The sequence below is a fragment of the Crocodylus siamensis genome, chromosome 9 (assembly GCF_052110815.1).
Source record: "Crocodylus siamensis isolate JL-2025a chromosome 9, ASM5211081v1, whole genome shotgun sequence".
NCBI classification, from domain to species: Eukaryota; Metazoa; Chordata; order Crocodylia; family Crocodylidae; genus Crocodylus; species Crocodylus siamensis.
Genome location: NC_143403.1, coordinates 58,714,015 through 58,725,789, shown reverse-complemented (window position 1 = coordinate 58,725,789; position 11,775 = coordinate 58,714,015). Strand labels below are relative to the sequence as shown.

Here is an 11,775-nt window from a genome sequence, read left to right as displayed (position 1 = left end):
CAGACAGTCTTTGGAGGAAAGCAGTTGCCCAAGAAACTGAGGAGGAAGCATCGATTATTGGGTTTTCCGTCCAGGCTGCTGCAGGCTAAATGCAGCCTTTCTAAGACCTGTTAAGCGTGGTGACTCTGCAGTTTAGAAGGGGAACAAGGTGGGAGCAGTTAAACAGCCAGAGAGAGTAGCAATAATAACACATGCTCTCCTTAAACGGCTCAATCCAAAGCCCATGGATGTCTATGGAAAGACTCCCATTGACTTCATTATTAATTTGGACCAGAACAATAGTGTCTGTCATCTGAAGCACCACCAATTGTAAATGTACAGGTGCATCTAGGAATAGGTATACAGAGCGGTCAGTACCCCAGACAGCAAAGGCTCACTTGAAGTGCTCACATATGTTACATGGGATGGAATTCAGTGAACTACCAGGGGAAAATAGAGGGTAAAATGCAACAAAAATAATCAGAGTTGCTTGGTAGGAAGGGCAAGAGACTGCCAATCAAGAAATGTGAATAAGAACATGTGAAAACGGATCTTTTTTCTCTTATCTGTCAATTATGAGGCGAGCATGATGGTGTTTTGGAATAAACTGAATAAAGGTTGTTGAAACTGGGTGGACTGGGCAAGATGGGAGTTGGCAGGAAGTAACTTGCTTTTGAGCAGCTGGGATGGGGAGCTAAGAAACACCTTAGTCTGACTTTTGGAGAAAAGGCATCTCACTTCTCTTGTCAGGGGAGCTGCTTGGAGGCAACCAACTGCTTTGTGCCGGATTGTGAAGCGTTTACCCTCAAATGTTCATATTTTCATTTATAATTCTTGCTAATAAAGTTATTTCTGTACTGAAAGCTTGAAATGCTGTAACCTTTCAATACTTCAAGCTTTTCTGAATTTTTGAGCCACTAATTTCCATTCCCAGCATCAGCCGTTAAGGCCTACAGCAACATAATCAGGATAACTAATAGCATACTTTTCTTAAAATGGAATCTAGAGCAAGTTAAGTCAATCCATATTTTGCCCTCACTTGCTTTTTGGGGAATGTTATGAGACTCTCAAAGACAAAGTAGCTGCTTTTTCCTCTTTCTGATTAGTTCCTTTAAAATTTTACATTTAAATGGAGGAAGATTCCTGTTGTATTTGTGAAATGGGGAATGTTGCAAGCCTATGACTTGAAGATTTAAAATATTTTTCTCTGTAAATGCTAAGTTGTAGTTCTCCTGATTCCATGAAATGAAACTATGCAGTCAAGGAGTCTGAAAGAAATTAAACATGATGACTGTGCAGCCATACCTGCCACTTTCAGGAAGAAAAGCATTTCCCCACAAAGAGAGAAAATCACCTGTTTCTTCCAGATCTAATTAGTTAAAAAGTCTCCAGTTAGGGGACAGGAGAAGGTATAACACTGAATGTTTGATAATCAGCATTAAGAGAGTAACTGCAGAGGCAAATAGATATGTATGATTTATTTTCCTAGAACGAATCCACCGACAGTCATATCCTGCTCATGTCCTTGTTTGCATGAGCAGGATATGTGGCCACAGAGAGTGGTCGTTGCTCAAGGATACGATCCTCAAAGCACAAAAGAAAACCATCCTGCAAAGAGGAAAGGCAGCAGAAGGGCTGGCAAGCCCTCCTGGCTTAATAGGGACATTGCGGTCCTCTTCAAAAAGAAAAAAGAGGTGTACACACAGTAGAAGCTAGAGACGGTCCTCAAGGAGGACTATACAACAGTGCTGTAGTGCTTCGGTGCTGTAGGGAAATAATCAGGAAAGCCAAAGTGGTGATGGAGTTTAAGTTGGCTATGGGAGTCAAGGACAATAAGAAGTCCTTCTGTAGGTATGTAGGCAGTCGAAGGGAAACAAATGGAAGTGTGGGACATCTGCTTAACACCTCAGGACAGCTGGTAGCTGATATTTAGGCAAAAAACTGAACTCCTGAATGCCCACTTTGCTTCAGTATTTCCCCAGACCAAGGGGAAAGTCAAGCGAGATAAGGCTCATAGGGGACATGCTGGGACTGAGAGCCTCCCCACTGTGGATGCTGTGTGGGTGCAATAGCAATTAGAAAAGCTAGACATTTATAAGTCAGCAGGACCGGATGGACTCCTTCTGAGGGTGCTGAAGTTGCTGGCCGAGGTCATTGTGGAACCCCTGGCAAAGCTCTTCCAGAATTCATGGCACACAGGGGAGATCCCTGAGGACTGGACGAGGGCCAACATAGCGCCCATCTTCAAGAAGGGGAAGAGGGAGGACTGGGCAACTATAGGCGAGTCAGCCTAACCTCCATCCCAGGGAAAATCCTGGAAAAACTCATTAAAGAATCGAGGTGCGATACGCTCGCAGAAGGTAGGATTCTGAACGACAGCCAGCGTGGCTTTGTTGCGGGTAGGTCTTGTCTTACCAATCTCATCTTCTTCTATGACCAGGTCTCTTGCCACCTGGACAGGGGAGACATGGTAGATGTTGTATACCTAGACTTCCAGAAGGCTTTTGATCTAGCATCTCACGATATCCTTGTGGGAAAACTGGAAGATTGTGCTGCTCGCTGGTTCAGTGGGTGGGAAACTGGCTACAAGGTAGGACCCAGAGAGTTCTCATGAACGGATCCCATGAATGGAGCAAAATGGCCACTGTTGTCCCTCAGGGATGCTTGGACCAATGCTTTTCAAAATCTTTATCAATGATTTGGATGGGGGAGTGAAAAGCTCGCTGGCCAAGTTTGCAGATGACACCAAGTTATGAAGCAGTATGGTCATGCCAGAAGGTTGCAGATACAGGCGGGCCTGGACAGGCTCAAATGCTGGGCAGACCAGAACCAGATGAAGTTTAACACTTCCAGCTGTAAGGTGCTCCATCTGGGGGCAAACAACCCTCAACATACACACAGGCTCAGTGGTGACAGCTTGACTTGCACCACGGCTGAAAAGGACCTAGGAGTAATGATTGATCGTATGGATGTGAGCTGTCAGTGCGAAGTGGTGGTCAGCAGGGCAAACGACACGCTGGCATGTATCAACATGTAAAACTAAGGAAGTGATACTCCTGCTGTACTCAGCACTGGTGAGACCACAGCTGAAGTGCTGCATCTAGTTCTGGGTGCCACATTTCAATAAGGACATGGAAAAGCTTGAGAGGGTCCAGAAAAGAGCCACCCGTATGATCAGGGACTTGCAAGGCGAGCCATAGGAGGAGAGGCTGAGGGACCTGGGCCTCTTTAGCCTAAAGAAGAGAAGGTTGAGAGGGGATTTGATAGTGGCTCACCGCTACATCAGGGGAGTACATCAAGAACTCGGTGAACAACTGTGGGCACAGGTGTGCTGTACAAGGGTACAGCTTAGGTCAGTACCAATACAATTCCCTTCATGATAGGGTAAACGTGCCAATACTAGGGAGTTGTGCTAATTTGACTTTATGTTTCTAAGCCAACAGAGATTTCTAGGTCTGAAAGCCATGTGTAGATCATCCCTGAGGCAGTGGCCTAAACCTAATTCCTGGGAGGCAGGCAACCTCCCTCACAAAACACCCACCTGATTGCGAAATGAAGGATATAGCAGAGATTGGGCAATTGCTTCCTAATGCCTGCAGCATTTGTAGACTGGCTCTGCAAAGAGACTAGGGTGCCCCACTGCCTTTCTACGTACCTTTCAGCATCAGTGGCATTCACAAAAGCCCTGTCTAACTCCTGGTGGGCAATAGGTCCCTCAGCACCAAAGTTTTAACTGATTGAGTCCAGAAGCACCCAAGTTTCTGATGCTGGGCTGCTCATAACTGCTTAAATCCCTGACAATGTAGAGCTGCTCAGTGCCGGCTTCACCTCTCAGCCCCTCCAAACTAGGCATTCCTATGCCAATCTCACTGATCAAACAAGTGTGCTCAGCCTACATCTAACCAAAAAAAACATGGCCTGAGGAGACAGTGCCCTTCCTGTTGCCTAAAGCCCCAAAGCTGTGGGTGTGGGACACTTAAATTCAGACCCACCAGATTGTAGGGTGTACAGTCCATCCTCTTGTAGCTACTCCACCACGCAGCTGGGCCAGAGAGAGCCTGATTGTAATGCCTCATTATTAGGGCACTCTCCAGGGGAGAGAGACTCATGGCTTAGTACTTTCTGCCAGGACTGGGCTGGAGGCGGCACTATCCCCACTCCTATTTTAAAAGGCAGAGGTATGGTCCCTCCTCCGTTTTAGAAAGGAGCCTACAACTCCCGAGGTTCACATTGGGAATGTGAGTGGAGAAAAGAGCATCCACCCAGGCCAGAGTTAGAGACCCAAACCCCTCTGAGGGGCAGGGCTTATGTCGTGTTTTCTGTTGGCATCTCTCTCTGTCTGGTTCGGGATGCCCGTTGCGTTTGCTGGCTCCTATGGGTCCCATTCCTGGGCACCTAGTCCCAATGCACAGTGTAGGGAGCCAAGGCAGGTAACTCCAGCTTGCAATTTGCAGCAGGTTAACAGGATGCCTCAGCACCCGATCCCTTCGTAAATCTAATTCAGTGCTGGTAACCTCCTATTCCACAGAGTAAAAAAAAATCCAGGAGTCCAGCTCTAAAAATCATGTCATTGCCTGAAAAATAATACAAGTGTACAGTTCGTGAGCTTTTGGAGTTCTTTTCATTGGACTTCTAGTGTTGAACCCCTAGGTGTCACTTTTTCAGCTTTTCTTGGTTACCCTGGACAGTAGGAAAACACTCTTTTTTTAATGTGAACCTGAGATTCTCCTGCAATCACATGACTCCAGGAGCTGAGCTTTCAGGAAAAGGAGCATAAGGCCCCCAGATAAAATAGCAGGAGTCAGAAATACTGCAGCAGCCAGCTTCCTTCTCCAAGTAAAACAATTGATTGCTGCAATTTATCACGAATACTATTACTGTCATTGTCATTGTTCACTCCTCTGCCAGCTGATCACAATCACCCAAGGGAAGGGAAAGGGATAAAAAAAAAGAGAAGAGAATGCTTATGGGTCATTTGGAGATGCCATCCCCCAGCTCTTGGTCATGCTGTCTGGTCACTTTATAACACCGAGGCCCAAGGGAAGGAGTGGCATTCCTACTCCTGTACGGCGCAGGGAAATCTAACCACGCATCAGACATCACTAATGGGTCATAAATCTGTTCAGCTCCCTGCTGAAGGCAGCGTGATGGTGCTCAGGAGCTTGCTGTCCCTGTAATGCCATGCCCCTTGGGTGGGTCACGGGCAGTGCAGGGTCAGATGTAAGACCAGGCCTGTGCTTCTCACAGAGGCTGCTACTGCCGGAAAGCCGGCTCCAGTAAAGACCCAGCAGGCTCCTGTAATACAACACGTGTCCCTGCCACCACTGGAAGGGGGCAAGGGGCCACACCAAGCAGCTCGGGTCTACGGACATTAGCGTGGCTGGCAAAACCCGCACAAATGCACTAACACGTCGCAGAATTACTGCACTGCGCATTAGCGTCACGTAAAAACTGTGTGTTGCACGACTGTGCCGTGGTGCCAATTTGGCTTCATTTTCAGCGTAACCCAGGTCTGTGCTTGGGCTGCATCCTGTGCTCCAGCGAGGCCGTGCTGGGGGAGGAAGACCTTTGCTGACAGTCCTGACCCTTACTTTGCTGCGTGGGGAGGCAAGAGAGTCCTGCCTGGCACCCCCGCCCGTGGGGCATTGCACTGTGCCCACCCCTCAACCTTTTCTCTCCTGGGAAGGCAGCAAAACCCCCTCAGGCAGCGAGCCCCCATGGGAGCTGGCACACGGGCGTGCAGGCTGAGCGCCTGCGGGTCTCACGCCGCCCCCCTCCCCCGCCCCATGGGGATGGGGTCACGTGGTACCGCGGCTCGGGCGGAAGGATACCGAGGGCTTGACAAGTGCCTCCTTCCCTGCATCCTTCCGATGCCTCAGGTTTGGGCAGCCGCCCCCGCCTGCCCTCCGCAATCCCGACACGCTGCTCAGAGGGAGTGGCCGCGGCGGGCGGGGGAAGCCGCGAGAGGGCTGCAAAGGAGCGGGAGCGGAGGAGCGGGGGAAGGGCAGGGACTACTTGTTTGGAGACCCTGTGGAGCTGAGGCCGGGGCGGGCGGAGTGATTCGACGGAGTGAGGGGGCCGCGGAGCCCACACAGAAAAGGCCGCCGGGGCGGACGGAGCTTGTCGCTGCACCGTCCCGCGTCCTGTCGCATCGCCCGCGGGCACCGCCGCCCGCAGACATGGCTCAGATCCTGCCTATACGCTTCCAGGAGCACTTCCAGGTGAGCGGGGCTGGGGCTGGGGCTGGGGCTGGGGCTGCGCACTAGGCCCCTCGGGCCGCGCCTCGCATCCTCCCCCGTTTGTGCAGAGTCACGGCCGGGGATGGCGGCGCCCGGCTCGGCTCGGCTCGGTCCGGCCCGGCCCGGCCCGGCCCGGGGGTGGTGGGGCCGGCAGAGGACGTCGTGAGGAATGAATGAGCGGCCCCGCCCTCCCCCTCCCTCGGGCCGCAGCGGTTCGCTCTCGTCTCTCCCCTCGCCTTCCCGGTGCCCGCGAGCGGAGGCCGAGCCCTCTCCGGCCCTGCAGCCCGCTCTGCTCCCCCCGCCGCGGCCTGAGGGAGCGGGAGACACCTCGGGTGCTGCCAGACCCCTTTCCTCTTGCAGCAGGTGGGAGGCACTCGCCTGTCTCCTGTCTGTCCGCTCTTCTCCCCGGGGAGGCTAGCACCTGGGCAGGCGGCCTGTGCGGAGGGTCTGCCTCCGAGACAGGCCTCGCGGCTCATGGAAGTTCACCGCTGCCTCGAGAGATGAAAACAGTTTTGCCACCAGCCCTTCTTTGAAGGAAGCTGGTTCAGGCTGCTGTCTCTGCTGAAAGCTTTCTTTCTTTCTGCTGGTCCAAAAATTTCTGGGGGGAGGGATGGGACAAAATCTGTCTTCCTATCTTGGAGTGCAGATGAGCCACCTGAAATGGAGATGGTGGTCATTGGTGTCAAAGGTGTAAAGCTGTGCAGTAAATTTCCTATCAAGTGCGATGTTTAAAGTTCAATATTAGGTTTACATCTCCTTATCACCCCTGGAAATGTATTAAGATGTGAAGATTTTAAATCCCCTTTTGTGAGCTCTGTCTTAAAAGCATTACTAACCCTAATCAATTCTAGGGAAAAGTACAGTTGGTCAACAATTGAACCAGCTAATTCTGAGACACCAATACCACATGTGGTAGGTAGATATTTATAAAGTGGCAGTTGGTAGTATTTTGACTGGCTTGACTGCATTTTGTCTCTCAAATGCATTGAGCCTGCTATTGCACAGCAGTAAGTCACCCTGCATCATAGCACAGAAATCATGCAGTCTGACTGCACCCATCTTGCTTCCAGTTATTGTGGGACTTGCTGTCTGACTTCCAGACATGCTTTAAATGGACAAGTTCAACTGTATGCCTAATGAGAAGTTTGAATGACACTGCAGACTCAGTGGCAACGTGGTGATTTGTTGTAACAAGGTGGGTAAGGAGGACCATTCTTCCCACTATGTATGGTGGAAGAAATCTAAGGGTAACTCTACTGACCACTGTCTCCAGCAGAACCTGCCTCCTAGAATGCAAACTAAATCCAAAGGTACTAGGAATTGAGGATGACTTCCACATCAAATGAAAATACAGGCATTAATATGTGGATGGAGGAAAAAAAATATAACTGGCCTAGTAATTAGCAGGTTGTTTCTTAGTAGGGAAAACCAAGGGAGATGTGAGCTCTTGGAGTTAATGAGGTGAATGCATTAACTCATCATGTTTATGTAAATATGCCTTTCCATCTGAGACTTCAATGGATGTTAGCCTAGATTTAATTTTAGAACTGCCAAACATACCAGCTGTTTACAAATGTCTTCCTACTATTAGAAAACTGAACCCAACTTTGTAGGCACATGCTTCATGAATGAGGTGGCTCAAGTTTTTTAAACGACTTGCTGTAAAGACAGCATAGGGGAGTATTTAAATCTTCTCACTACTTTAAATTTAACTTGAAGCAACTCAGAGTGGCTGGATCCTATCAGTTGGTATAATTCATTTAAGAGTTTTTTTGCCATAAATGTTATAATTCCCTAAATACAGTTTGTTAGATCTATGCAGCATCCTAGCTTTGTAAGTAAGCTTTTACAATTGAGTAATGCATCCTATTTACCTGACATCTGTACTCCTTGATGAAGGAACATTTATTTGACTCGACTTCACTTCAAAAGCCTTTATATGATCAGATGCACATAAGAATATCTTAATGTGCTAGATGCTTAAGAACACCTATGATAGGTGTACTGTTATGATAATGTATATCAAAGTGTTTCTAGAAGTTGGTGAACTGAATGACAACGACCTCAAATGACCTAGATTCTAGAACTAGTAGACTTGATCCTTGTGCTTACTACTTCTATCAGAAGAAGAAAATCAAGCTTTCCTGCATTTGAACTTCACGTGCCTTTTCCACTCTTCTAGTAGAAAAACTGAAGTGATAAAGAGGATGCCTCTTCTACAGGTGAAGAGTGCTACTACTGTCAAAAGAGATGCATTGATAACTTTAACCAGTTCAGAGGTTAGACATGACTATTGCATCTCTGCAGCTGACTATTTATGGCTTAAGTAGAGGACTGTTGCACTGTATTAGTTTAGTTGCATTAAAGCACACTTTTCTTAATCGCTTTAAATGAGACTTTAGTTATGTGTTCTGTATTCAAGTCATCTTCTATGGTAGATAATCTTGACAATCTGAGATTAAAGGCTGTAGTTCTTGCAGCTGCAAGATGGGTACCAATATATAGGTACATGGGCATGCTCTTGAGCTTCAATTATCATGACAGAGCTTCCCAGAAAGACTGCAGGAACTGCTGTCAGTTATGCAACAGACCTATGACTTAAGATGAGTAAGAATTGTGATGAACTGAGTAAGGCCTCTGCATGTTTAGTTGCAGCAAAGTCCAAGGACAGAGTTCACAGAACACTTCAAAACTTGCAAATTGTTTCTTGGAAACCTTTGGTTCCTAAAACTAAGTGACTAATACTTGGGAAAAAGTAGTTACCGTCTTTGAGAACTTTGTGTACAAAAGGTCACACTTGCCTGTGGTGACTTCCCCTGATCTTTAGTGGTAAAATGTGGTCAAGAGATGCTGTTTGGTAAGGTGGCTAACTCAAGGTAATTGAGTAGGCACTAATTGCCTCTTGTAGCATGCCACTGCAGAGAAACTTGGTGACTTGAGAAGGGGTGCAATTTAGGGCTTTTAAATTTCAGTAAGTTCTTTGTACAGCTCCTATACACTTATCTTCTCTTCTGATAAGGTTCAGAGATGCACTACCAGTTGTATAACTGGGTGAGTGCAGTACAGTTAGGACAACGTGTGGCGTTAGAATGAGTAATAGTCAATAATACAGAAGTAGATTTAGTTTACCTTAGTTTGTGACCTTATTTAAGAGTTAGTAGACTTATGCAACAAACTATCGCAGATACATTTTTAATATTTGGATATTGGGTACTTGAATTTTTGATGGGGTGGAGTGGTTGTTCTTGACCTTGCTTAGCCTTATCATAAATGTTGGAGCAAGGCTAGCGGAGTATATAAGCAAAAACTAACTTGGGGTTCTTCCTGTCTAAAGTAGTTTTATGTATGACCAGTCTCTGCCTATTTGTGTTGTGCTCTTGTTTTTTTGTTTAAAAAAAACAAAAACAAAACCCCCAAGCACCCAACAATTTTCTTCTTTCCAAACTACTGGAAAAACAAGGGGAGCATCCTTCTAGTCTGCATTTGTAGACTGCAGTGTAGATGAGCCTTAAGACTCTTTCTGAGAGACTGCAGCATAAATAAAGGTAGCAAAATGGACTAGCTTGTCTAGCCATGTGAAAATTTAAGTGGGTTAGACTGGAAAAGATCCAGTTTTCAAGTATGTCCATTCTACTCACTAGGCAGAATTAGTGGTTAAAGTAGAATTTCTTGATACATGTGGCTACTACCCTACTTACGCTTGGAGAAGCAAGGCTTTGCCTCAGTAGATATTCCTGAATCTACCAAAAAAACAAACTCCCAAAACTCTGAGGGCTGTCTAGTTAGAAGCAGAAAAACTGGGAAGAATAAAATGAAAAATTTTGATTCTTATGCATGCAGACACCAAATAATAAGTTTTCAACTTCCTGATACCTGCAAATGTAAGAATTTCTGACCCCAATCTGTAGCCTTCATTCCAAAAGAGGGAATAACTGTTACTCTGTCTTGTCTTCTACCTAATAGTTAACTGAAATGGTTCTGTTGGCAAACTGGTCAGCATATGGATTTAAGATAACCTGGTCCAGGCTTCTTAAGGTGGATAACAAAGTATCTAGTCTCATATGAAGGCCTAGGTAAACACAGGATTTGAAGTCTGCCTGACTCTTCTTATCCTTGAGTCATGTCTCTCCTGTAGCTTTGAATGCTGTGCCTCGGGTGGTATCATGTGGTGGATGACCTGTGACACCCTTTTTAAATGGTGACTTGAGCAGGGCAGGAGTTCTTGTAGAGGAGCAAGTTACAACTAGGAGAACAGTGGAGCTTAGGGAAGCTTGGCCATCTGTTGTAATAATTCAGCAAGAGTGTTACTTGGATGCATACTGTTTACTACTACACTAATCAGTTTGCAGGAGTATTGCTTGTTTTGTCTGGTAGAGTTCTTACAATTGGTAACTAACTAACTAACTAACTATGTCTTGATGCATCTGACTCCCCAAGAAAATGCTTGATGCCTTGAGGTACTCTAAAATGGGAAGCTCTCTTCCTGAGATGAAGGTAGAGGTAAAAGATTAAATAGGGCATTCCCACTCTTGCCCCCATCTCTTCCTTGAACTGCTGAATTCCTCTCTTAAAGGAAGATCAGGATTTAATTACCCTGATAAATATCTGGGAAGAAGGGAGAGCAAGGTGAGCTGCTGCAAATGGAAGTGATTTCTTCTAGAGCTGTGTGGACTAAAATTCAGACTTATAATAACTGAACTATACAAACAAGATTATACCTAGATGGGACAATGGATTGGAGCATATGAGGTAACTGAGCCCTATTACTAATTCTCCCTCTAATTTCTAAAACATCTAGAATCATTAAAGATCAGTATGAGCAAGGCAATATGCCCCCATGAAATACTAGAAATGGAAAGTGGAATTTAGAGAGAAATAACACTGATTTCCAAGTTGAATCTGAAGTAAAATCTCTCAGCTGTAAGTTGTTTCAGGGATGGGATACTGAATAAGTGAGATGGCAAGACAGTTTTCCTCCTGGTAGATTGAGGAAATGAGTCTGGGGCTGTCCATGTTACAGCCTGAAGGTCTCTCCAGAGCAGAAAAATACTGAAGTGCAACTTGCATGTTGAGTGTCTCAATGCGTAGATGAGACCCATCTTATTTTCTTGCCCCCTGTACTTTGCTCTCTGAAGACTATATTTGGCCATAGAGTTGATGCTTTATCTACCGCTGTGTTTAGAGGCCTACCTCTTTTATGAATGGCTCCTGTTCCTTACTCCTGATCAGGAGTTGCTGACTAAATTGCGTGGTCAGTTCTGATGGTATATCCGATGAGGGCTTCCAGTTTGAGGAGACTACTAGAAACTGGCAAGTCACTGAAAGACCACAAATCTCTGGGGCAGGTTTTCTAGTGTAGTATTAAGAACTGGCTAGGGTAGGTGGGAGGAAAAGGCACAGAACCATGCAACATAATATGTATTGATACTGGTTACTTCACAGTGAAGCACATGGAGTGGGGACTAGGGTCTGGTCATAATTTTACAAGAAGACAAAATGCTCTCCTATTAGAGCATTAACACTAGAGAGACCTCCTAAAACTTCAAGTTTCTGGAAC

General features: G+C 46.3%; 1 protein-coding gene across 4 annotated transcripts in view; it reads left to right on the top strand.

Moving 5' to 3' along the window:
• The first annotated feature begins 5,846 nt into the window (after positions 1-5,846).
• LOC149857707 (clathrin heavy chain 1-like) overlaps positions 5,847-11,775 on the top strand; it is a 45,842-nt gene continuing 39,913 nt past the window's right edge. For 2 of the 4 annotated variants that reach the window (XM_090063800.1, XM_090063799.1), the window contains exon 1: positions 5,848-6,200. In XM_090063800.1, the coding sequence (XP_089919926.1) occupies positions 5,850-6,200 (351 nt within the window). In that variant the 5' untranslated portion in view covers positions 5,848-5,849. Of the gene's footprint in view, positions 6,201-11,775 lie in introns of all 4 variants that reach the window. The other 2 variants (XM_090063797.1, XM_090063798.1) reach the window with 2 other exon arrangements.